The 27,773-nt window shown below is 40.7% G+C and overlaps 1 protein-coding gene across 3 annotated transcripts in view; it reads right to left on the reverse strand.

The window, feature by feature from the left end:
* The window catches only part of KIF26B (kinesin family member 26B), a 323,532-nt gene that overhangs the window by 68,367 nt on the left and 227,392 nt on the right, over nucleotides 1–27,773 (reverse strand). For all 3 annotated transcript variants that reach the window (XM_063124311.1, XM_063124310.1, XM_063124312.1), the window contains 5 exons: nucleotides 9,567–9,773; nucleotides 9,108–9,201; nucleotides 6,860–7,122; nucleotides 4,821–5,004; nucleotides 932–1,091 (listed from right to left, as the gene is read on the reverse strand). In XM_063124311.1, the coding sequence (XP_062980381.1) occupies nucleotides 932–1,091; nucleotides 4,821–5,004; nucleotides 6,860–7,122; nucleotides 9,108–9,201; nucleotides 9,567–9,773 (908 nt within the window). The remainder of the gene's footprint in view (nucleotides 1–931; nucleotides 1,092–4,820; nucleotides 5,005–6,859; nucleotides 7,123–9,107; nucleotides 9,202–9,566; nucleotides 9,774–27,773) is intronic.

The raw sequence follows: 27,773 nt of genomic DNA on the forward strand, positions 1-27,773 counted from the left end.
ATGCTGGAGTTCGTACGTGAAACAAGAACTCTCAAAAACAGCTGAAATGTCAAATTTCAGCAGTATTTATTTATTTATTTATTTATTTATACAAGAATTTATAGGCTGCCTTGGAAGGCATCATTACATAGTGCTTTCTTGTCACATCAGAACATTCATATTTCTCCTCTGACAGAAACAGGCAGCCTCTCCCTTCGTTGCCAAACTATCCATGACTGTGCTCCCTGGAATTTTTAGCACTTTGCAAATCCTTTCTCCCTTACCTGCTTTTCAAAGGTTTTAAGAGCCAGAGGCTGTGGCTGCTGCAAACCTCTGCTTACTAGAAAAGCAACATCATTCGCAAAGTCAAGAGGTATTTAGGGTTTGGAAAAGGTACTGCACAACTGCCTTGGCTAGATAATACTCTCAGATCTGAATGACCGACATGAGATATTAAGAGGTATGTAGATAAGCAATATCACCTATGTGCCCACTGTCTCAGCAATTTCCTTTGTTAACCCCACTGCACTAATACTATTTTCAGAGGGCAGTCAGGTTAGTTTATTTCAGGAAAAAAACAATGAAGAGTCTTGTGGCACTTAAAAAGCTAACTCATTTATTTGGGCATAAACATTTGTGGATTATAACCCACTTTATTAGTTGAATGGAGTATTTTGGGGATTTTCCGGTTTATCTACAATACATATGGTGGGGAAAGAACTGTAAACAATGAGATCAGAAGGAAATTCATTCCTGCCTTATTGATTTCTACTAACTTTGTGTAGGTAGGTGTGATGGCACACACACATATGTACAAGCAAAGCTGATATATATCTATATATCTAAATCTATATATGGTATATATCTGCAAATCTAGTCATTGCTTATTGCATGTCAGCTATTTGCTTATCTCCTGATAAGAGGGAAAAGGAGAGAAAGAGAAATCACTTACTTGTATGGAATGTGTTTGCTGCCATTGACTAGGGCAAGGATGACATTGCCCAGTGCAGACAATGAAAGGCAGAGTCCAGAACCTCCTTCACGATTTTTGCTGAGAGGTTTAACACAGCTGCCCAGGTCAATGAGGTGTAAGCGGCTACGGCCTCCGGACACTGTCATGAAAAAGAGAGAGAGAGAGTAGCAAATAAGAGTTAGTTTTCTGGTGCTGATGGATCATTGAAAGTGTGGTAGAAATACAGACTACAATCCTATGATCAATTTCCTGAGAGTAAGCCCTATTGAACTCAAGAGGACTTACTTCTGAGTAGACACATACAGCGTTGTTCTAGAATTAAAATTAATTCTCTTCATTATCTGCAGAGTATAGATAGTAAACGCATAGGGCCCATTAAATAGAGCAAGAAAGAGAAAGAGGGTTACAATGGGATTTATTTTGAATAGACATACGTAGGATTGTGCTCTGAAGCATGTTATTCTGTATTCTGAAGCAGTTTGGGGTATAAGTTAAGTTTGCTTTGTCCCATGGACTTCACAGACACCAAAACTGGCTGAAGTGGATTGCGTTCGTGAGTGAGTTCAGAACAATCACTCCAGGTACAAAGAACCAAACAACGCTGCACTATACCAGTAAATGGCTTTTTGGGGGGCAAACTCCATAATATTTAATGGTACAATTAATCTGAATTATACTCAGAACAGTCAGATCAATAATGGACAATCAAAAGGTTTCCAAATACAATTATATCAGTAAATGCCTGGAAACCAATCACATCAAAAAGTTTTATCTGGCAGTTTACAGTTGTATCTGGTAGTCTACAAAAAAGATATAATTGCAATTTACTAGAAACCCCCAGCAAAATTCCATTTTGACTACAGGAAATCTTCCTCAAGTATTCAGGTATACATAACACACAGCAATTTATAACACATAACAATTTGCAAAGCCCAATAATGCTGTGAGGCAATTTAAATACCTGAATGACCAAATTATCAGTACTCTACCAGTTGGTAGACAAGATAGCCTGTTAAATTTATGGGATAATGGTGAAATAGTCCTTCTGGTTTTTCCACTTCAGTTGGAAAACTACTCTTACAGCCAGTCGCCGACACAGCAGTCATGGAAGGAATTTTTGTAGAGTATGTTATGTAGCCTAAAGCCTAAATTAAGTGAAAAAATTATACTAATTAATAGAAGACAAAAAATACCTGAGATTTCTTTTTAAACAGGTACCCATTTATTTTTCAGTACTATAATGATCAATCTATTCTTGTATTTAATTTTTAAAAACTAAAATAGTTATTGTGCCTATACTTTTGTTACATTTTTTAAAATAAATTTAATTAATGATCAAAATGTTTTGAAGTATGAAATCAAGGGGGGTTGAGCAAGACTAACTTTAGTCTAGATCAGAGATTTGGTTCTAGCTTGCTGTATAGGTCACCCAATAATTAAATATGAATAAAACTAAAACCAGTAGGGGGTTTGATTTTTTTTTTGTGGTGTAATTTATCAAGATTGCCTTGGGAAAACTATAGGATTGCTTCATTTAATTGCATTAGAAAATAATTACAAAAGTAGGTATGTGTATGTAAAAACAAGGAAAATTACGTGATTTAAATGGTAATCTCCTTAAAACAAGCCATTCTCATTCCTAATAGCAAGTTAGCATGAGCATTCACAGCCTTCTTTTTCAGTGAAGGGTGGTTAATTAATAAACCCTTATTTAATTGAGTTCTGCCTAGCACTTCTATGAGAGTTGTTACTGAAAGACATGCAAATAGAATGATCATTTGATGAGATGTTTGGACTGTAAATCATATACAGTAAGTGTATACACTATTACTGTATTTTGAGATCTATATTGTTTTATACAATGGGCAATTTCTAACACCGCCGCTCTGCTTATACTATTGACAAACTGCTAATATCAGCGACTCTAGCTGTACACAATTTGTTTCTGGGCAAAATATAAAGTGCAGGTTCTTACCTTGAAATAGCCCTATGGTCTATGTAGGTCCGAGGTACCTTAGGGAGTGCCTTCTCCCCTATGTTCCAGCCCACCATTTAAGGTCCTCTGAGTATCATCTTCTATGACTGCCTAATCTGAAATTGTCAGCCTTACGCCAGAGGACCTTTTCTTTTGCCGCCCATCAGCTGTGGAATGACTTGCCATTTGAAATGTGCCTGCTGACTTCTTAGAATGTCTTTAAGAAGGCATTAAAGACTCTATTATTCTGGTAGGACTTCCCCTTTTTAGAATCGTATTGCTGACTTATATATTGTTTTATGTCATATAATTTTATTGATTGTTTTATCTTGTATAAATTGTTTTTAACTTCATATGCTGCCTAGTTTAACAGGGAGAAATCTCCCTCAGGTCACTTTGTAGGAGAGTTGTTTAGACTGATACAGTATTTCCTTCCAAAAACAGCTGAAAGCTTGAGATGTGAAATTCCAGAAAGGGAAAAAAACAGGTGGAAAAGGTTGGGGAAGAGAAAATTGCATTAAAAAAACATTTCCTCCTATTTTTTTTCTAAAAATCCCGGGCGGGGGGCGGGGATGCCATCACCCCCTCATTTTTATTTTCCTCCTAGAATTGCCCAATTAATGACATCATTAATTAATTCCTGACTAATCCTGAATCACACTACTTAGCATCGTCCAAAAGCCAAGATGATTCTGGATTTGACCAAGCAACGTCCGTTGTGAGAAACATGGTGCCACGTAAATGGCCTGCATTTGTAAACTGAGCAGGGGGGTTGTTCCTGAAATCTGGGGACTGTTCCAAGGCTTTCCAAGGTTCCCCCCCCTTTAGTATAAGAAGCAATTTGCTCAAATTTCAGTTGTAATTTGTGCAAACTGCATTACACAAATAATAATGAAAAAAGGAAATCTGCAAGATGGCCTGACTCGATGCAGATCAATTTGGTCCAGTTTTTGGGAAAGCGAACCAAAGTCCAGGAGGCTGAGCAGACTAAAGCTTGGGCCTTGCTAGACGAGGCCTTAGCGCGCTGTGAGGCCCCGTTTCCCTGCTGTGCGTCCAGATGACGCACAGGGGAATCCGGGCCCAGGCTGCACTGAAGCCTCCCCTAACGCGCCATAAGCGAATTCGCTTATGATGCGCCTTTTCCACAGCCCTGGCCTGACTGCGGAACGTCTAGCAGGGTCCGTGGCTTTTTGCGGCTACTCACTTACTCGCCTGGGGGGGGGGGGAGAGAGGGGCAGGGGGAAGACCGGACCAGCCAGGAGAGGGGGGGAAGCTGGACATCGGCGATGGCAAGGGAGGGGGCAAAGATGGAGACGGGGCTGCCAAGGGAGGGGGCAAAGATGGGGACGGGGCTGCCAAGGGAGGGGGCAAAGATCAGGGACGGGGCTGCCAAGGGAGGGAGAAGATCGGGGACGGGATTGGGGATGGCGGATGGGGGGAGGACGAGCGAGCAGGCAGGGGGTCATGGGGAGGGATCAGCAGCGGGTGGGGGGCTTAAGTAAAAAAAAAAAACTTACCTTCTCCAGAGACTTCAGGCCGCACGTGGCCCCTTTAACAAAAAAAATGGCCGACGCTACAGGGCTTCCGCAGTCCCTGCCGTCAGCCGTCTAGGAGGCGGGGCGGCGCGCACTAAAGTTAGCGTGCCGTCGCCCCACCTCCCAGCCGGCTTATCCAGCAGGGTCTAGCAAGGCCCCTTGGTGAGCCTCACCTCCCCAGACAGACTCCTCTGATATCCCTAGGCACATCCATGTGTACTCATATTTCAGGAATGCCCCATGGTATGATACCACCTTTGCATATGTACATTGGCACATTCCCATGAGTTCCTCTGAGCTGCATAGTCATTCAGATGCTGATTTCTTATAGAAACAGGTGAGAAACAGTGGGACTTACTTCCCCCTTTGCCACTCTTCTCCATTCGGTACTGGTAGATGTGCAGAGTGAAGAGCATGTGAGAATTCTTGTGATCTTCCTCCCGGCAATCCTGTTGACTGCTTCGACGTGAGGCAATAGCTGCGTCGAGGAAGAAGGCAGCTTTCTCTGCAGTGGGGGCTCGGAGTTCACTTTGATTCTGAAGCTGCAAGGCAACCCAGGGGATGCAAAGCACACAAAATGTGCTTATTGAGATGCAAGACTGGCAAGTAACTTTCTGTTGGCAAAACCAAAATACAGTATGCTCTGGATAAAAGAACATTCTGCTTTGCAGAACACCTGTGGCAAAATAAATTTCCCAAACTGAAATACCTCTCTCTCTCTCTCTCTCTCTCTCTCTCTCTCTCATATAAGAAAGAAAGAAAAGTAAAGAGCACAGTGTTTCACCCCAGATCTATGATGCTGAATCCTGTGGTTTCCATGATGCTTCTCGTTCACAGCCAGGCCGGCCTTGGACACTGCCGTTCCTGGCTTCCACTTACGTTCAAAGCAGGCCCATGTCCATACTTCCTTGTTTTCTGCAATATTTGTTTTGTAGAGTGAACTGCCTTGTAATGGACCATGAAAAATGTTCCCCACTTCTTTCTCTCTCTCTCTCTCTCTCTCTCTGAACATTCTCTCAAGGCCAAACTAGATGGTGATTGCTGCTGCTGAAAAATGATAGCTACATGTATAGTTTCTCTTGCCCTCTCCTTAATGTCTAACAGAACATATTTACGTCCTGACTAGTTTTTATTGGTTTTTATTTATTTTAATTATTCTTATATATTTAATTCACCCAATAACAAGCATTCTTGGGGCAGATTTCTGTTTCTCACTTTTCCCATCTTAGATTCATATCATCCTGATTCTGTGTCAGTTTGAGAGAATTTTCTGTACAAAAATTTGTACTCATTTTCATGTGCATCTTCCTAATATTTGCATTTTGTGTGTACGTTTGTCTAATATATACATTTTTTGCAAGTTGTTTTCTCTAATGTAACATTTAAAAACATTTTCCACCAATATATAAGCATTTTGCGCACACTTCCCCCTTATATAAGCATTTTGTACAGAATTTTATGTTCAGAAAACTGTACCACAACATTCTGAGAACTGCAAATACCAAAAGATAACTGCTTTCTGGTTCGCATATTGATTCAGGAAGTGCAAATTTTGTAAGTTTTAATTGAAGTGTGAACCAAATTGAATTCTCCCCATCTCTAGTTCTGACATTGTGACATTCAGAGTTCCTCTGTCCCTGTGCCACATTCTTTGCTAACAGGGCAAGGTAAAACTCCACACCATACAGGCCGTTTTCCCAACAAGCACACAACAGTAGGCATTTTGTACAAACAAGAGGTCTATGAGTTGCTCCTGTCAGTAAGGGCGCCTAGAGGATCAAGATATAATTGTGTGAAGGGGGGGCGCGAGGAGGCTGGGATCACAAGGCTACTGCAACTTGTGTATCTTTCACCTTGGCCAGGAAGTTGTTTTTTTAAACCAGTTGGGTGTTCCTGTCCAAAGAACACTGGAGTTATTCTTGGCTTGACCAGGGCTTACATTCACAGCCTGGTGGCAATTAATAAGCAGCTATTAATATTTCCTACAACATTACTAATCCTACTACTATAAATAATGTCGTTCATGGAGATATAAACAGCCATATTATTGGCCTCCAGCTATTTGTGCAATATTGTAAATATTTTAGTGTGTTGTTATACATTGAAGAAATTATTATAGGAAAGAGACAAATTTTGTTTGATCTGAGTCCTTTCACATTTTACAGCAAACAGAGGTCCCTGCTCAACATCAAGTTATGCCAAAGGCACAAATATTTAGGCCAGGAGAGCAGATGGCCCTGCAGCTGCAGGTCATAAAGTTTCTCATGTGCCTGAGAATAAACACTTCCATGTTAGAAAACTTTATGCTTTTGGGTATTTTTTTTTATTTGAAACCATCCTAGTAAAAACTTGGCACCACTAGGTATATGTCGTGACTTAAAAGAGCTTTGTATTCACCTGCATGCCACAAATTGGGTCCTCACAAAGGTAGACACCCGGAGACTGTCCGTCTTGTAGGCTGCCTGTTGCCACTTCTGACAGCAAGTCTCTCAGATTCTCTTCTTTCCCCCAAACTTCTACTGCTGAAATTCGGACTGAGAAACGGGCTCCTGTCTTCTCTTTCCGTTCATTAATCAGCTTGAAAAGCCAAGAGATGGCGCAAGGGATTATACCGAGGTTCTGCATGGTATCATCTTTTCCGATCATAGTGTAGGATTTTCCTGTTTGGAGGAAAGGAAGATATTAAAATAACTGCAAACATAAAATTATGAAGAAAACAACGATATAAATTAGAGCTGTTCACAAGTGGCCTCCCAAAATTCTCCACCCTATTTGTGGTTAAAGAAATTGGGGACACAATTTCACCCAATTTCTCTAGAGGGAGGAGGAATTCTACAACAATTTCTCACAGGTAGGAATCACCTACCTGTGGCTGAAGGGACTGTCTATATTTTTCTTTCTATTACACATCTCACCATTGTTGTACAGTCTCCCAGGCTGCCTGCACTTCCTGATCTGAAAAGGCCATATGGAAGGAATAAATTCATGATGACTTTCCCTGGGCTGGAAGTGCAGGAAGCCAAGGAGGCTACAGGCTGTCAGAGAGATGACTGTACAATGAAAGGCAATTTTGGAGACTCACACACACTCCTCAGTTGTCTCATAAGTAAGGTAAGCACAAGAACACAGAACCAAACCCATGGGAATTTCTCCAAAATTTATTCTCCTTTGAATTTCTTTTTGAAAGCAATTCCCCACCCCTATCAAATTGAATGAGAATGGTCGAAATTCTCATGGGAGAAATTTTTGACACAGCACTAATATAAATGCATATGTAATTAAACACTACCAGGCCAAATCCTGATTTGCAATAAAGTATTACTGTTACTGGGTGGATTCACTTATTGATTGTATTTTTGTGGCCCAGGCCCCAATTTGTAAAACTCAGTGTGATGAAACCCACCTACAACTATAGAACTGTGATTCTATCATGTAAAATAAACCTTAATCAGTTTATAAACAGAATCCATCCAAACACACTTTATAATCTCAAGCCAAATTACTGGAGATCAAGGCTGCAATCTTATGGAGAGACTGGATCTCCTCTTCCCCACTCTGCAGAAAGATCTCCAGGTCTAACCTCTTCATTGTTAGAGCTCTGATGTCAAAAGTGGACCGAATAGCCTCCTAGCCCTCCACTACACCTCCAATACGGCTGAGAACTGATCTAAGGGCATGTCTCCACCAAGCCTTTTTCCTTGGGTCGTCACTGGGTCATCCCTGTGCGTCCAAATGATGCAGAGGAGATCCTGAGGGCAGGCAGGGACCACCCCTGCATTTTCCCAGGATAACTGGTTGCCCAGTTATCCCAATTTTTGCCATGGTCCCGGGATCATTCCAAGGACCGTGGCTGGCGTGGTCCACACTCCCAGGGCCAGGAATGGGCACGGAGCCACGCAGGGTGGCTCCGTGTCCATAGGGGGCAGCAATTTTGCCATCCCCAGGATGGCAGGTAGGTTGGGGCATGGATTTTTAAACTTTTTTTGTGGATCAGGGCCACGTGCAGCTCTTCTGGAAAAAAAATGGCGCCCGCAACATCCCTCCTCCCTTCTGAGGCATCATGCTGCCATCTAGATGCTGGGGGAGGATTGCAGAAGCAGGTAAGTCCATGATCCTGTCTCCTCTCTTCCTCTTCACCCTTAAGTGTAGACATGCCCTAAACCTTTCCATCCCATTGCTCAAACTGGTCCCACACACCCTCTCCCACTGATCATTTGGTGATTTCCCAGCATTAGACTAGTTTTTTCTTCCCAGTAAGAGCTTTAAGCTTCAAAATGCATTGCATTTTGGCCCCACCCTTTTGCCTTGAGCCATGCCCACCACTGTAATGTGTCCCCTTGAGAGCTTTTTCGGCCCTTGGTCTGAAAGAGATTCACCCTTGCTCTAATGTGTCTTACTGTGGTTTTAATTTTTGTGAACCGCCCAGAGAGTTTCGGCTATTGGGCGGTATAAAAATGTAATAAATAAATAAATAAATAAATAAATAATGCTATGGTGAGGGGCAAGGGCTGCCATATTTATTTTTTCCCACTGCTACATGGCATTAAAGAGACACATCAGAACTATATGGAATACATATAGGAAATCATACAAGAAGACAGGGGTTGTTGTTGTACATTATTGTTTGAATATGAAACATACTAACCTAGTTTGGCATGCCCAAAGCAAAACACACATCCATCTGCACCATTCACCACAGACTGGATCACTTCAGCTACTGTTCCTGCACATACCTCAGCCTGTCACAAAGGGAAGAACATTATTTATTTATTATCACAGATAAATGTAATTCATCTCAGTGAAGATGGAGCTGATGATGACCAGGATCACCAGGATCTTGTTTGAGGAAGACAAAGAGTAAAAGAGGCTCAAACCCGAAGGTGTCTGGCCGTTATTTCCTGACTAATAAAGAGACCATTTAATTTCTTAGTGACACTCCAAGTATTCCTCTCCCCTGTATATAGCCAACATGGGAACTTTTCAGCTGAAAGGCCAAATTGGCTCTGGGCAAGCACTCCTGGGCAAGGACCCCTAATACCACTATAAAATTAAACTTGTTAATAACAGTATGACAACTGCTTCGTCTGTGTCACACATTGCCTACCTGAGAGGCATCTTGAGGGAAAACTGCATCAAATGCAAACATCTTGGGTGGCACTTGACTGCTCCTTTTTTGGAAGGCATTCTGGCCTACACAGGACAATGGGTCATACAAAGTAATTTGCTTCTTGCGAGGATCAACCTTTAAGAAGGAGCTGGATTCAGAAGAGTCTCTGGCCAGGGTAGAACAAATGCGCACCATGACCTTCACCTGTCAGCAAACACAGAAGAAGAATCCCATATTTTTCATTAAGGGTTGCAAACAACAAGACATCAATATTTAAAGTGAACCTTCTAGGTTTCAGCAGTGACTCGATGAGAACCACTCTAGATAGTTTGTACCATTAAATAAATAATAATATAAATAATTAACAATGCATTTGGAAGTAGGTCCCACGGAATTCAATGGGACATACTCCCAGGTCAGTGTGTATAGGATTGCAGCCTAAACAAATCAAAGTTTTAAAGCCCTACAGCTGCAGATAAATTTTAAGCAGGTAAGATTAGGTCTGGAATCCACTATTACATAGTTACCTCCCTCTGGCCATAACAAATAATTTGCACATTTGTAATTACTAGGTGTATGAAGGTGCATGCTCTTCTCATACAAAGGCAGCATATTACCTTTTCACCTTGCTGTTAAATAAAAACTAAAAAATTAACTGCTCTCCACTGGCTCAATTAAGGGAAATGAAAAGACAACTTTAGAGGCCAACATATCAGATCCAGTGCTGCACTTCTAAAACCAAGGGATCAATGAAATGAGAGTAATAAAAGTTAGATCTGTGGTTTAAATGTTTTAAATAATCCAAATGCACACAGATAAAATGCTGTGTTCTCAGTATCCTTCAGCACAAGGTAATGAAAAACCCAACTTTAATGCTCTGCATTTGAAATGCTCTCCAAGAGCTATAATGCAGTAAGTGATAAAGATTTGTCATATCTTCACTATATGTAAAGTGGGCTATAAAGGGCTCTCTTGTATGTAAAAGGGCCATAAAGTGATCTCTTGATAAAAGAACATGCCTTTGGGACTAGGGCTAGATCTACACTACTGCTTTATAGCAGTATTGAAGTGCACTGATAAATGTTGGGGCACAATCCACGTTCCATATACCGCTTTCATAGTGTTATTTCCTGCTCTTAAGTCCACATTTGTAATGATTTAACACAAGGTGTAGATCTGGCCTGTTAGAAGACACTCCTTAAGTGATTATTAGATTGCAATCAACATATTTCACACCTGCCTCTAACCTTCTTAGACTAGCCTATCTGGCTTAGAAAAGAGCTTAACCTCAAATTGGAGTAAAGCAAAATGCTCAGAAAGATGTGCTCTATCACACACAGGAAGTCTCCCAGAATTGCACCCCTGGGAAAATCACCCCTATCCCTTTTTATAGTGCCCCTTTTGTTTGTTGACTTGCTTCTGCATGACACTCAATGCGTGAATTTACACATAATGGTAATCTATGATTTAGGGTTGCAGGAATGAGTCTGCACAGTGTGCTGGGCTCAAGCATTCCCCTCTCCTCTCCCCTTCTGATGCATGGCTGGGAGAAGGCATAAATTTAGTTTCATTTTTGCAGATTCCTTGGTTGTTGTTGTATATAAACCAGGAATTGTGGTTTAAAAGAAACTCTAGTTAATTACTAAACAAACCAACTTCAAATCCTGGATTATTGCGGTGGTTTGTTTAGCAAATTCGAATTTATCTTAAACCACAATTCCTGTTTCACGTGTAACAGCAAACCAGCAATCTGCTGAAGTGGAACTGAAGACTTGTTTATCCCTCCTGTTGGTTAGGAGGAGAGGGGAGACTACAAGTGTGTGCAAGACCAGCACTTTGTATAGGCTACACATACATACTTGGGAGAAAGCTCAATGGAACACAGTAAGATTTACTAGGGTGACCATATTTGGGAAACCAAAAAAGAGGACACCTAATGTGTGTGTGTGAGGAAGCAGCTTTCTGAGTCCTGCAGAAAGTACGTTATTCCCCCGGCACCTTAAAGAACCCAATTGGAGTGGAGGAGGGGAAAGGATTTCATTCTGCACCACCACCATCCACTCCAGTTGGGGCCTTTTCTACAATGTCCACGAATGACCCACTTTCCCCTTTAAGACCTCAATTGGAGCTCGGGGTGGGAGAATGATGTGCCTCAAGAAAGCATGTCATTCACTCCTGCCATGCTAATGGCAGCCTTAAAGGGGAAGGTGTGTCATTCCAGGACATTATTGAAAATAATAGAAAATCCCCCGACACCATGGAAAGAACAAAACCCAGGACAAATCCGGGGAAATCCTGACAGTTGGTCACCCTAGATTTACATCCAAGTAAATATGTACAGGGTTGCACTGTACATATATTCTCCCATTTTCTCTGAAAAGGAGAAAATTGCTGTTCTTTTTGTTCCTTTTGTAAAGTCAAAAATAATTTTCTTTTTCTCAGGGAAATTTAAGATTTAATAATATTTGTAAAGTGGTTCACGTACTGTCAGAGGAAAAATACCATAGACATGCAAATTATAGAAGATTTGTCCTCTGTAGATAACTTAAAAACCAAGTAGATACCACAGCACCTAGTTATGAAAATAGTAAGCAAAATGGACTTCATCAGGCAGAACGGATGGAGACATACGGCTGACTGCATTCCCATTTCACATGCAATTTATGAGTAAGTAGGGGTACAGGATTTAAAGCCAGTGGAAGACTTTGAAATACACTATACGAGGGAGCCAACCTGAAGGAAGAACAGCAGGGAACTCATTCAACTCAGGGGTAGTTTGAGTTTTTGTATGGTGTGGTTTTTTTTTAAAAAAAACACCCAACAACTTCAATTCTATTTTTGCCATTTCAGATCCTAGCTACTGTCAAGATCACTGGAAACTAATTTGCAACATCTTTTTTTGTAGTCAAGGGAAAGAAATTAAAGTTGTTTATTTCACATTTTCTATCCTGTCATTTCTTCATAACAATAAAAGAAGTAGCTAGTTCTCCCCACTTTGAACTCTCAGTATATATTTTACTTGAAGTAAACAAGGTCAATCAGGTCAACCACCAGATTCTGCATTTTATTTCCAGTAGAAGCTACTCAATTTCTCTTTGCAACATTTTTAGTAGTGCTGAAAAATACATCCCGTTTTGACAGTCCTTGCAAAAAATATCGCCTATTCATTCTATTGCATCGCTTGCTCTAACTCTCAATTGCCTGCATTTGCCCTCAGTGACACTGTCCTGTAGCCATAGCTTGTTGCCAGCATAGCAATATGATGTCACCCAGTTCACCGCATGATCACAGATTGGATGGGATTATTCATGTGATTAACTTGAGAAGCTTTGCCCTTATTTCCAATTGCTTTCAGCGATGTCATCATGAAACCAAATTTGATTGGCAACAAAGCATTATGATATCATTCTATTCACAATGTGAACTCTATTTGGTTGGGATTGCCAAATGACTCAAATAAGGAAGAAGAAGCAGTAGCCAGAGAGAAGATGACACTGAGCAGGACCAAAAAAGGTGGATATTCATACATTCAAAGCAGTTGTGCAATCCTAGGGTATCTTTACATTAAGGGGAAATTACATTACTTACCCGTGGCATTTTTGCTTCCTGATTTTTTGGCGTGATTGTTATGGGCTTAATTTCACAGATGGAGAGGGGCAGCCACGTGGTTTGAATTGAATATTTCCCCTCTGTTCAATTCTATTCAGTTCCATTGAGACAGTGCCATCTGGTTGTGGAAGATCTCTTTTTTTTCAGATGTTACCACTTTAAAAGTGGTTCTCTTCATGATGGAATTTCCAATGATTTGATTTGATTTGATTTATTACATTTATATACCGCCCCATAGCTGAAGCTCTCTGGGCGGTTTATGTATGTCGCAGGAGACATACTGGTCATTCACAACGTCGTTTAAAAGACCCGCAAACTTTAATGAGTGGCCAATCACAAGTGTGTAATAAATCATTCATTTAGGGAAGCCCCCTGTACTAACTTAACTGGGAATAAGTCTCATTGAATTCAAATAGGTCTTGCTTCTAAGTAGGCATATATAGGATTGCACTGTTATAATAATTCATAACTGAAATGAATTGAAATGACTGAAATGACTTGAAATTGGAGAATATTCAGTGCAGTCCCAACTTCTGGTAGTTGATCCTTTCACTGACAGTACCTCAGTTGTTTAGGATCATGAAAAACACTAGACACAAGCTATATTTAGTTATGTGTACTTTGTGGAACAAATACCATAGCAGATCATTTGGAAGAGCACTAAATTACTTTGGTTTACTTGCATGGAAGTAAGTTCAAAACATTTTTATCTTGCTGGGATTTCTTAATAGGTTAGAAGACAGCTTGCTCCAAAACTGTTGCTTAAAAGAATCCATGTATGTTTTTGTTTCTTCATATAAGAACTTAGCAAAACCATACAGAGCCAAATGGGATCTTTCTACTGACATTCCGTTTTGTATAAGGCTCGTAGAATTTTATGACATGTCTTTAAGTGTTTTGTTTCCGGTTATTGATCCCAGCAGAGTTATTTCTGAATAATGCCACAAAGCAGAATCCACGCTATAATTCTTATACCTGGGCTTTTCAATACCCACGCTCTGCCGGGAGTTTCCAAGCGGTTTGCCAATGATAACCCTCCCTGACACCTAGGTCACTGTCATGGTGTAGGAATGTATTACTTACCAGATGGGGGCTGGTATACAATGGGAGGTATTCAGAGGTCTCTATCAACAGCATTAGCAACTCTGCCTATCCTCAAACTGTAAGGTTTCATGTTTGGATTATTTAGCTACTTGTGTGATGCATAAGAGCACTTTCACTCTGTGCAGTGTCTTTATGAGCCACTTGTCCCATCAGTCATTCTGGCACCTTTTATTGGACATGCACTGCAAGGGGAGGGGGTTGGCAGGAGTGGCACTGTCCATGGAGACAGAGGCAGAGCAGAGCTATCAAGCTACATTAGCACTCCATCACTGTAATGGCAATTGCTGACTATAGGAACGGACTTATTGGAGGTTAATGAAGAGTAGGCTTTGTAATTCTTCATTGCTACTGCTTTAAGTAATGGAAGGAAGCATGCATTTTTGCTGTAAGCAGCCACAAAATTGAACAGTGCAATAAAATCTATATCATCTTATGACTTATTTACATATTCACACGATAGGTGTTTCTTGCACAAAACTAGGAAATGTGAATCCTATACAGATATATGTAGGGATCTTCATTTACCTCCAATCAGATATTATTCAGTTAACAGAGGACTGACAGCCATCCAGAATTTTAACAGCATAAATGGGGTGAGAATCTAGAAAAATGTGAGCACTCCGTGTTTTCTCTTCTGTCATTAGTCACAGTGTCTTAGTGGTTGTAAAAGCTGAACCTGGTGGAAATCCTTGCTTTGATTCATCAGAAAATCTGTACATTTATAAGCTACTTCAAAATAAGCAGTTTCCTGCCCCAGAGCAATGGCTTTTTTCACATGCTCAAAGGCACTGTGATCATTTTTAACCCCCCCCCCTTTTAAAAGCTGGTTAACTTCACAAAAGTAAATCACAGAGCAGATGTACTGAGTTTGAAGTTCTGTCATGTTTAAAACAGAATTTCTTTTGACGTTTTAATTCAGGAACACATTGATACTATTAGGCACAGAGCCTGACCAGGATTAGGACCTTATGGGGGATGGGGGACGCATGTGGGATAGGGGAGCTTTTATGATCTGGATTGGTAGCCCTGCACCTTATCTAGTGTAAAAACAAAAAAGACATAGCTGCTGTGGATATAAAGTAATGTCTGCTTTAAACCCTAACCCGCCCCCCCGGGAAATGCTGCAGTTCTTTTTCTTTCATTTCTACCAAAGAGAAGGCCCTCTAAGGACTAAAGAGCCTTTGCCCAATAGAAATTATGCAAATAACATAATTTTTACACTGGAGATGATGAGACTGTAATCCCACTCCTATCCCTGGCAGGCAGACACTCTGGGCATTTCTACATGAGAATTTTATCCTGCACATTTAACGGGGCTTCTGCTTCCGGATTCTTTGTGGGATTGAGATCAGCTCTTTTGCTCATGCTTTTTTTTCTAGGGGGTTTCTTTCCCTGCATTTCAATTAGCTTTATTATACAGCCACCAGATGGCCCTATGGTATATCACAATTACATAATTACACACTATCAATGTAACACCATTCAGAAAAAAACTGCACTTTCCGCTATATAAAAGAAACCCAGCAATAATGGTTGCAACGCATGGCAGAGGCCTTGGAGGATGCCAATGTCATGTAAAGAACCCTTAAACTATCATGAGCAAGTAATCATGAGCGCATAATAAAAGCCCCATGCAGAAAGGCTCTCCACGAAGCTTCCAAAACCCTGCTGCCATCTTCACTGCTCCCATCTTCTTTCTGATTCCAAGCTAAATTGTTGAATTAAGGAAAGGAAAGGTGGTAGTGATGGGTGCTCTAAGTGCCCACGAGGCTCAAGGTACTGCGAGCACACAAGTCAGGTGCTCACAAAAAACTCAACCCTTTTTGTGTCAAATGGAGGAATGCTTGCGCAGTCCTACTTACATTGTTTTTAGACTATTGTTATTGGGGAATTTCACATCTGGAAAAAATATAAGCATGAGATTTACACAGGCTATCAGATGTAGGAACAGAAGGCAGAACTTGTTCTACTGACTTCTGTCCTTACCTTTATAGCATCTTGATTTGCAGACGTTAATAAGTGATAATACTTGTCTCCACGCTGTGGAAAGTGACCCCTGCAGATTCCTGCATATCAAGCTGTTGTTAAAGGAACAGAAGCTGGCTAGGAGGTTTTTAATGGACAGTTAAGAAACTTAACCTCACTTTCACCCACAAAATGCTTTTACACATTTATAAACACACACCAAAGGGGGGTACTTATACAATGAAGCCTGTTTCTGTGTCTGAACGGTGATGGTGAGAAACTGATAATTGCTAAAGAGGTACATAGAGTTGATAGGTAGTGTTTTTTTTTCCTTTTGCTTCTCTTTGATATAAAAAAAATAATAATAGCTGTTACTCACCCTTTTAAAAGGATGGTGACTCTTGGTATTTTGCATGCCCTTGCAAATGTTTTGGAAAAGGTAATTACACTGTGTATTTTGGGTACATTTATTATTCATTTGCTGCAACAGTGCTGTTGATATTCTTCAAATTTGATTTTTGGTTCTGTTGAGGGCATTAAAGCATTTTAAAATGCACACAAAATTATACACACAGAAAAAGGTATTGAGTCTTCTGTCTGTTCTGAAGTCTTCGTTGGAACAAAATTTCTATTTGCTACAGACAAGATTTATTTATTTACATGCCTCTCTTCAGACAAGAGTTATTCAGAAAGGTACATTAAAATACAATGGCAATAAAATAATGATATATTACATAGAAAACATGGAACTGATACAGCAAAGACAAGGAGCTGAATCCAGTAAAAGCCTCCCATCCACCATTGGAAGGCTTTTAATCCAGCAGCACTTTTCTACTGGCTGAAGGGGGGATGACCTTCACCAATCCTCCTCCTCCCTGCAGTCTCCTATGTCCCACAAAAATCTTCTCCAAAGTATTGGGGGGACTCTCCAGAATAGAGGGTGAGGTAGCACTAGGGACTGCCGAAGGGAGCTGGGGACTGGGAAAAATCACCTCCCATGCTCTCTGTAAGCAGAAGTTTTATGAGCAGAGTGGAACTCTAGATCCAACCCACAGTAAAATCCAGATTACAACAGTGCAAGAAAAAGAAAAGTAGGTATTCATACAATCTTCCACATCAAAAAGAAGGTAAATAATTCCCACACAGATTTTCAACAAATGTAAGGTGAGTAATTTCCACACACGTTTTCAGAAGGAACATGGGAATGGTATCAAAAATCTCTGAGTTACAGAAAAGGGCTGAAGTAAGTAGGTCCTTTTTTACATCTGGTAAGTGTCAAATTTGCTCCATTAAATTCTGCCCTCAGCCCTAGGCAACTGACACAAAATATACAATGGTATTTAAAATTCACCAAGGGATTTTCCTACTATTATAATGTTTGCGTAGCCTATCCCCTGGCATGAAACCAAATGATCACCACACTGCCTGGCCTCATACACAAACTTATATTTTTAACAGTAGTATTGTTAACTTCTTTTGAGGACATTTACGTGGCAAACAACTACAATAGTACTATAGGATACTATGGCCCGTGAAAGAATTGAGAGAGCATTTCCATGATCCAGGGACCTTGTGTACATAAGGGAATCACACTTCATAGAACTCAATTCCCTCTGGTGTTGCAACACCAGAGTTATGAACTCCTGCAGGGGAACGTTACTACTGTCTCTAGATCTTGTTATCACTACTGACATAACATCGGGTTGCAGTCAATGCTGGACACCCACGAACAGGACAGAAACTGTAGGCAAAATGGATTTGGGGGAGGGGGAGGCTGCAGGGGGGAGGAATGCAAAGGGAAATCCTGTCACATGAGTGGAAGTCCACTGATGCAACATTGGACGCCTGTAGACATTATTGGCCATCCGGCAATATAGCAACCACCACCAATGACAAAAAACACCCAGGTCTGAATGAAGTGGATGATGAGGAAACATATTATGCTATCTTATGTGGAGTCAGACCATTAATACCCTTTATCCATATGGCGGGCTTGCTACTTGAGAAGGTGTTTTCCGGATATGCCAGAGCCTGAAACTTGGGCCTGCTGTAAATAATCTAGGGTGACCAACTGTCAAGATTTCCCTGGATTTGTCCTGGGTTTTGTTCTTTCCATGGTGTCAGGGGGGATTTTCTATAATTTTCAATAATGTCCTGGAATGACACACCTTCCTCTTTAAGGCTGCCATTAGCATGGCAGGAGGGAATGACATGCTTTCTTGAGGCACATCATTCCCCCACCCCGAGCTCCAATTGAGGTCTTAAAGGGGAAAGTGGGTCATTCGTGGACATTATAGAAAAGGCCCCAACTGGAGTGGATGGTGGTGGTGCAGAACGAAATCCTTTCCCCTCCTCCACTCCAATCGGGTTCTTTAAGGTGGCGGTGGAATAACGTACTTTCTGCAGGACTCAGAAAGCTGCTTCCCCACACACACATTAGGTGTCCTCTTTTTTGGTTTCCCAAATATGGTCACCCTAAAATAATCATGAAACCTTAACTATGGGAGAATGATATTAGGGGAAAATAAGCACATGGGGATCATTCCCTCCCTCATGGAAAGGAGCTCCAAAGACCTGTCCTGTCCTGGAAGGGGTCATTTCGGCTAGTTTCCAAGGTCGTGATAGCAAGTGCTAGTTTCTAGTTGTGCTAGCTGTTATTCCCACTAGTGCAACTTGTTTAGAGCAGGCGGACTGCTAGCACTGGGCACTGCTCCAGGAAACCTGACAGTTTCTACTTCTCAAGTTATAGTTTTACTCTACAGCTATAGCTGCAGCTCAGAGCAGAACCAATAGCAGGAAGACACTTGCAAGAAGCATAGGAATAGGATGACAGAAGAAAACACGCATGTGGATTGGCAAAGCAGTTATTATACAGAAATTGATGAAATACATACAGAAAGGAACTCTTTCTAAACAGAATTAGATCCATATATTAAACAGACTGATAAATTGTGCAGCTACTTTCAAGGTAACTCTAATTATTAAGTGAGTATGTATGTCTTCTCATCATTTCATTTCAATTAAAAAGGTAGAGAACAGAAGCTAGCTCTGTTTTTATGGAATCAAATTATAATTTAAATATGGGGGAAATTATGCATTTTTACTCAACAATTCCATTGAATTATAAGAAAGTTAAAGAATATTCATAACCCGGCAGAGGCAGCAGACTATCCTATATGTTGTTATTTATACCAATATAGTTTCCATGATTGCATGCAAAGGAAGGTTTTCAGGTCTGCATGTGACAGTCTAGGGTGTAGCAGAGGGAATATAATGCAATGCAATCAGATAAAAAGAATCACATTCTTTAAAGTTGAAATGAGAAAAGGTGACAAGCTGCAATTTAAGGCAGGCAGACGTATAAGGATACGTGCCAAGCTGGAGAATGAAGAATGATAATCACATTCACTCAGTAAAAGAAGGCTGATTGAGAGGACTGAGCAGGAAAAAAGGTTCAGGAGTTGGCAAGATGGAAAGCAAATTTAGACAGGTAAAATATCTGTCAGGGAGAACATAAGCAGCAAAATAGAATTGCTGCTGGGATTCCATATAAATCCAACGAAATGGCATTACTATATAAGGCAACAGGTCTGTATATATGCAGGATCACGCCTCTAGGAGTGGTACAAACAACCGTAAAATAATGTTCAGTGAAGAGCAATGAGATTAAAAAATGGGTTTATAGGGCTAAAAACATGGCAAAAGGGGAAAGTATGGATATGTCTGGGGTTTTCTTTTCTTTAGTAACTAAAAATGATTCTATATTTCAATCAGAACAAAGCTAAAAATATAAATAGTAAGCAAAAGAATATGCATGTCATAATCGTTTTCTCTAATAATGTAATCATTATTGTGTTTGAGTGCTTATCAGTTTGGAAATGAAACAGAGCCACCAAAAAGAATATTAAGGTAGAATGAGTGAGTCTATCAATGAATTCTATAGTTGAGAGCAGCTGAGACAAGGAGTTGAAAAAGAAAGAAAGAAAGAAAGAAAGAAAGAAAGAAAGAAAGAAAGGGTACAGTAGCAGAAAGGGAATTGGATCGCTAATTCTCCTGACAGCTTTAAGTAAGTATCTCAGATTAGGTTTTGGAGGATGTGTGCTGTGATCTTAAAAAGTTTCCCCCTGCATTATAAGGGGTGTTTAAGAAAGAAAGGAAAGGAAAGGGTCACGCTTTCCTTTTCCAGCTCTCCAGAATTGTGTGTGAGTGATTTCAGACAGGGGGAAATCATGTTTCCTTACCGGCATTCTGCTTCTTGCTTCTCTTCCGCATTTGAAAAAAGCTGAATTACACGGGAAGAGAGCAGTGACCACATGATCTGTAATTTAAAATCTCCCAGCTCATACAGAGCTCCATCAGATGAGTGTTTTATTGCATATTCGTTGCTGGGCACTCAAGATTTTCACGGGTCCCTCTCATGACGTTGTCTGCCTCCCACACACCTCCTGCCCCTTCTAGCCTTCTTTACGCCACAAAAAAACAGCCCAGTAAGTCTAATTTATTTTAAACCTGGAAATTGCCACTCTCTCCTGCTGTGTGCAGGAGAAGCGGTGCGATAAAGAGGACCCCTGAATGGGTCACGTGCACTTTTTACTTCCTCTTTCCTCTCCACAGGAGGCAAGCGTGATTTCCCCCCTCTGGTGAAGCACATAGTTGAATGGGAACACCGCCCTCTATTGGGTGTTTTACAGCACAACTTTCAGAAGAATTGGGTTTTCCTAGGTTTATTTTTAAACAGATTAACTGGGGAAAGGAATGGGAGATGTCAAAATGACCCATGAACTTCCATGAGTGGCTAGACACGAGCATGCTATAAATTGCTCATTTAAAGAAGCCCTATGTCTCTCCCTTCCCTTCCCTTCTAGTATAACTATATAATACTCATGTTTTGTCTGGCAACACTCTATACAGCATAACAGGTAAAGGCACTGGGAAAAGTAGGCAAAAGATGTTGTTCATCCCTTGCAGATCCCACTTGTCAAGGGCCTAATTCCAAAAGAAGGGAACATGGAAGAACCTGCTATTGATTTTCCGTTCTTTACCATCTAAAATGGAGTTGCCACCGGATTTCTTCTATAGTCAAATTTGAGACAAATTTGGAGTGGTCTGCTTGGGAGAAATAGAATTCAGCCCTTGGGCTGAAAGAGGTTCTGGACTCCTGTCCTAAAGTATGGAAAAACTTGCCCCATGAAGTGCAGTTGGCCCCCTCCCTCGCTGTTTCTTTAGCAGTTGCTGAAGACTGCAAACTTAATGTTTTTAAGTATTGGTTTTAACTGTGAACCCTGTCTTCTGAGTTCATATTGTGTGTGTGTGTGTGTGTGTGTGTGTGTGTTTTTATAGTGGAAGATGCTCTGAGGCCATAACTGGACCTAAGGTTTATCCCAGGATCATCCTGGGTTCATCCCTGCCTGAGCGCTGGATGCCCTGTGTGGTGCTTAGATGAACAGGTCTGACCCCAGGACAATCCTGGGATAAACCTTAGGTCTAGCTACGGCCTGAGTAGTGCTTTTGCACCAGACAAGAAGGATACAAGTAGTTTAACAAACAAATAAATAAAATAAGCATGCTGTTTAGAAATGCAATTAAGAGAGCATGCTGTTTGGTCCTGGAAAATGCATTTATTTCTCACATTTCCATTTGAAGGGTTTGGGAAAGAGTGAAAAAGGCCATATAACAAAAGCCTTACAGCATCTTCAGTGAAATAAACTACAAAAACTACAAAACCGACATACAGAGACTGACTAAGTCTTATTCTAAAGAACATCTAGAAAGTCTATGGTAAATGAACTCACAAGGAGTTTTACTTGCCCATATCGCTTAACTCTGCACTACTCCCACTTCTCAGTGTATTGACACTTTCCCAGCAGCAACAGCAACAAAAAATATTCTACTGTGTTAATGAAAAGATTTGCAGGGCTACATAGTCAAGCCATCTGATGAAGTACTTGCAAACAACAAAGGCAAATAACCAAGGGTACTACATATCATCAGATGTTCTTTTGAAAGATCTGATGAAATGGGCTTCAGTCCATGAAAACATATGTCATAATGGTTGGTCTTTAAGATGTTACAAGGCTCTTTGTTATTTCACTGGTACAATTCACCAATGCGTAATTGTGGAACATGGCTTCTTCTTTGAAGCTGCAACTATTGAAGTGTTTAAACCTCAGCAGTATATGACTACAACAAAAATTACTGGGTGTGAAACATTTGGAATTAAATATTTATATTGTTAGAGCAGTATTAACTAATTTACTCCACACAGGCCACTGGGATTTGCCCTAGTGTTGATTCCAATTTGATCCTTCTACTGCCAGAAGCACAGGGTTTCCAGCTTAAAGGCAGGTTAAATTTAGAATGTTTTTAGGATGATTTAAGGATGTTTTAATCATGTATACTATGTTTTTAATCAGTTTTTATGTGTTTTATATTCACTGTTGTTCCTCGCCTTGATCCAAGCGGAGAGGTGGGTAAGAAATAAATTATTATTATTATTATTATTATTATTATTATTATTATTATTATAGTACAGCAAGATAATCTGGAAGACAAAACAAGCTTTGCTTTGCTGCATGCTGCCACCTCTCATTCTTAGATGAGAGGACAGTCCTACACGACTACTGAACTTTAATATTGATGACTGCAGCAGTCTAGTACAGTAGAGTAGCTAAACAATGTATCCAGTCTCTCTAGCCAGAACTGGAGTAATGATCTCCAACACTGCTTAGAGACTCGTTAAGTACTGTAATAAGTTATATGGTTTCTGTGAATGAAGCAGGTAACTAATGGTAGATATGGGTTCTTAGTATTCACTGCATACATTATCTCTTGCAAACTCAGGCAATGTTACTGTTCTCTTTTTAATTTTGGTATGCCTTGATGACAGACATTGTCACTGTGCAAGCTTTTCATTCGCTCAGTGAAGCTCTTTTAAATGGAATAATTCATTATGTTATATGTAGCTCAGGGGCTGTGTCTCCCTCACCCCTTCCACTATCATATAGCAACCTTTAATGAATGGCACCTGATCAATAATGCAGAATCTGACATCTGAGAATAAATAAAAAAAAGCCTTCCGTGTGAGTTCTGTCTTTGGAAAATGTCAGAATCATTTATCACGGGTCCAGATTGATGCCCTGCAGCTGCTATCCACAAAAACTCTAAAATCTAACTTTGCCGAGTCCTACAAATGTGTTTTTGTGTCCTTCGTAATTAGCTTTCCTCCATGACTAAAACACAAAATAAGATCTGATTGAGAACGTGTGTGATGGAGATTATCAGAGCTTTATTAGAAGGAAACTTTGCCATAATGGCACTTTGTTTCCAGGCTGCTGCTTATATCGAGTTAGTTTATCTTGACTTCCAGGTGCACTCTAAAACAATCCTCTTTGTAACTCTATACAGTCTGAGCTGCTTAATCCAAATCAGTTTGCAAACTGCATTTATATTGGGATTTTAAAACTATAGATTAACAAGTCAATTGAGCAAACAACACAAGCCAAGCAAATGGCAAACACTTTACCTCTCTTGACATCCAGGCCTACAGCTGAAGAATGCAGGCTCAACCAGGTCTTATTGCACTGTGGAAAACTATACTAAATGGCCCTTGACAGCAAGCAGAAGGACAGAAACCAATTGTCCTTTTAAACTGTTAACCCAACAGAAAGTAGAAGAAAGAGGTTTGATATAGCATGGAAACCTCTTTCCCACTGACATAATAAATAGCTGAAAAGATGGCTTGTTTCTGGCTCAACTCTGGAAAGAGATTATGAATAGTGCAGAAGGGCTCTAGACAGTTGGTCCCCCGCATGTGCCATGTCCTATAGAACAGAAGCTTTTGGGCAACAGTTCCTTTGTCTTTTCTAACCATAAATTGTCTAGGTGCTATAATATAAGTAAAAACTATAATAATAACATCCACATGATAATTTCATTTTTACGAGTTCCACCTTGTCTTTTTTTTTAAACTAGACCCTGTTTGTTTGTTTATTATTAACATTTATATACCACCTTATCAACTAAAAAGCCATCAAGGCAAAGGATAACAAATTAAAACAGTAAAACCTTAAAACACTAAAATTCAAAACATTAAAAACAGTGAAAATATTTAAACTACACATTTTGAAAGGCTACGTTAAAACTACGGATTTTGAAAGGCTGCACTGAAAATACGTGTCTTTATATCCTTTCTAAAGGCCAAGAGTAGAGTCCAATTGTAGTTCTTGAGGGAGTGTAATTTGGGAGCAACATAAGAGAAAGCCCAAGGGCCTTTCCTGCAGAGTCAGACAGGACTAATATCCCAGCAGCAGCTTTTGAACCTGACCCTATGGAAAGGACTGGAACCACTGCAAAAGACAACCGCCAAGGCTCAGCGCTGCCAAGCAGTCCGGAAGGATATCCTGGTCAATGGTATCAAATGCTGCCGAGAGGTCCAAGAGAACTCATAGAGTCATGCCGCTCTCATCCAAATCCCAGCATAGGTCATTCACTAAGGCAACCTAAAGCAGTGTCAGTCCTGTATCGCAGCCGAAACCCTGATTGAAAAAGCTCCAGATAATCCATTTCATCGAGATGCATATGGAGTTACAACACGGCCACCTTTTATTTATTTTTCTTGAACCTTTAACCACAGCTTGAGTTGCAGACATTCACATTGCACACTATGATCTCCATGCCACAAAAAGTTTAGCTGGATGGTTTTTGCAGCTCAGGCACTAGAGCAGCTCAGACTGATTTGTTGATGAGTTCGCAACCCTTTTTCTGACACCTTAATTATGCCTCACCATAAGGAACAAGGGCTCTATAGATTAACTGCCCATAATTTCAGTGCATATAATTCCTGCAGTAACATTAGGGTATTGTAGGAATTTCAGTATTTCTCCTTTCCTCGGCACAAAGAGGCAATGGATATTTAAATTAGCCCTGTCGTTTCTCGTTTAATTTATTTATTTAAAGAATTTCTACCCTAGTCGCTCTTCAGCCAAAAAAGCCCCCTAAAGCATCCTACAAAAATTAGTAATAAGATAGTCCTTGCCCTCAGGCTTAGAATCTAAATGTTATGACACAAACAGAAAAACGATTGAGAGGAAATAAGCAAACTTGGGTACTTGTCTTTAGTTACAGAGTTCAGCAGTTAATAATTCAGCAGTCTCTGAAGCTGGATGCATTGGAAGAACTGCTGCCAATGGAGGCTGGTGGCTGGTGGTGAATGTGCCTTGGGTTTCATTCAGAACTCTAAAGGAGCTAGCTCCTTTAGAGTTCTGACTGGTTGCAACTTCAATGTTACTGGCATGGTAAATCCACTCTCTAAAAGTCTCTAAAAGAGAGTTCTGACTGAAACCCGGAGTGGATTCACCACCCCAGTGACATTGGAACCACCAGCCTCTACTGATTGCTGCTTCCTCTCCCTCATCAACAGCAGTTGGAGGCCTCAGCAGTCAACAGTTGGTGGCTGGAATTAGTGGGGCTTTCAGCTGGTGTTGTATCTAGGCACAATGGAGAAGTGCCTGATGGCTGCTGCTTCTCTTGCTGGTGGCCAAACGATGGGAGTTGAAAGCCGGACTGGGGGCAGGGGAAGGCACATAGTCCTAATGCCAAAAAATAACCCTGATTTGAAAACACTAACATTCCATAACATATGAGAGTCCCTAGTCATAGACCATCATAATTTCATAGCGCAGTATTAAAATGCAAATCATTCTTTTCCACAGACCATAATCATTCTTCAGAGATGTTCTGGAATATGATTCAAGTTTAGAAAGGGGTTTTACCATTCACTGTTAGATACAATAAGGCAAATGTATTTAATCGTCCTCCTGGAGAATGGACATCCACAGGCTAAACCTTCTTTTGAAATTTATGTGTAGTTGCAACCGACCAGACGGACTTAGCCGAGAGGAAAAAAATGTGATTTATGTAAAAGCAACTTCCTGTTATGAAAAACTTGGAATCACTCCTAGTAGCTCATCTGGGATTTAGATTTCTTTTTAATTTACATCTGATACATGAAATCTCAAGGCTGTCAGTTCAAATTTCAGCTGCTGGGGTTATGCAGTGGTTACTGCTACAACCACAACACAGAATCTTTCAGGGTGATTTTATGACCTCGCTACACCTCTGAACATTTTTTTCTACCAGCATAGTGATGTTCACTACCAGCCCAGGACTGATGGTGCTATATAAATAAATAAATAAATAAATAAATAGGAATGATCCTACCCTGCCTAGTGGGCAAAACGCAAGAATAGGATTTCTCTGTTAGATTTATTATTTATTTAAAATATTTATAAACTACGTTTTGAGGTAAACAGTGTCACAAGGCAGCTTCCATGCAACATTAAAGTACAATTACAGAACAGATAAAAATAGGCATCTTAGAAAAATCATCATATGTCACCAAAATATAGCAGCAGTAGATGGACCATAACAATATGAACACAGTATCCAACCAGTATAATACCATTTAAAATGTGCTAAGCTTTAAAAACTTTTTGGCCAATGGAGGGAGCAATCCTATTTCCCCTCGACGTCATTTGGGGAGACGTAGGATTGTTCAGTTTCCTGGCTCCGCGCTCCTAGACAGGTCTCCGAGCTGGGAACCAGGAAACAGTGTTCTCCACCCCGCCTCCTCCCTCTCATAGCTATTGCAGAAAGAAACGTGCTCTCCACACTCACAAAACGGAGTGTAGAGATGGGGGGAAAGGAGGCATTCCTGGGGGTGGCGTGGGGAGGAGATCAGGGCAAATGCATGATGTGGTTTCCTATGGCCACCCCAGCTTCCTTCCCTCCCTCTCTGAGGTGCTGTTGCTAGACAGGCAATATTGCCCATCAGGCAGAAATGCAGGGGGGCTGGACTGTGCTTGGAGGTTGATGGGAATTCTGGTTCCTGGCTCCTTGCATTTACTTGCATTATGATCCCGAGACCATGGGAAAAACTGGGCTAAAATCTGTCCTGGTTATCCTGGGGAAATGGAGGGATCATCCTTCCTCGCCCCCGGGATCCCCTGTGCGTCATGTGGATGCACAGGGATGATCCCGGGGCGATCCCCGGGATAAGGCACGGTCTAGACATGGCCTATGCATATGGGTGAAAAACCGAGGGAGATCAGTTGGGTTGAGAACTTAGTTGAGTGTCATTGCACTTTCCCCTGTATCTAATTTCCATATTCATATAGATATATATGCACACTTCACAGCATGTTCTTTCTCAGCCTTCTTTCTTGTGTGAGACACTAATAGCTGGTAATGGGAGCACAGAGTGTGGGATATAATATTGTTTAACTTTCTGCCATTGATAATCCTCCACTTTCCTTCACTGAGAGCAGAAAGATGTGCATAGTACTTTTAAAGCCTCCTGCTAGTGCTATAACCACCCTTTCTCTGGCTTAAAACTACTCTGTTTCAAACATTACACTTGTACTGTGTGTCTGTGTGTGTGTTCAGCCTGAAAGCATATAAGACCCTTAAGCAGCACTCTGGCATTTGTTAACTGTGAAATAGCAAAAACATTGTCAATGAGAAGCAAGT

The sequence above is a fragment of the Elgaria multicarinata genome, chromosome 4, assembly GCF_023053635.1.
Source record: "Elgaria multicarinata webbii isolate HBS135686 ecotype San Diego chromosome 4, rElgMul1.1.pri, whole genome shotgun sequence".
Classification (NCBI taxonomy): domain Eukaryota; kingdom Metazoa; phylum Chordata; class Lepidosauria; order Squamata; family Anguidae; genus Elgaria; species Elgaria multicarinata.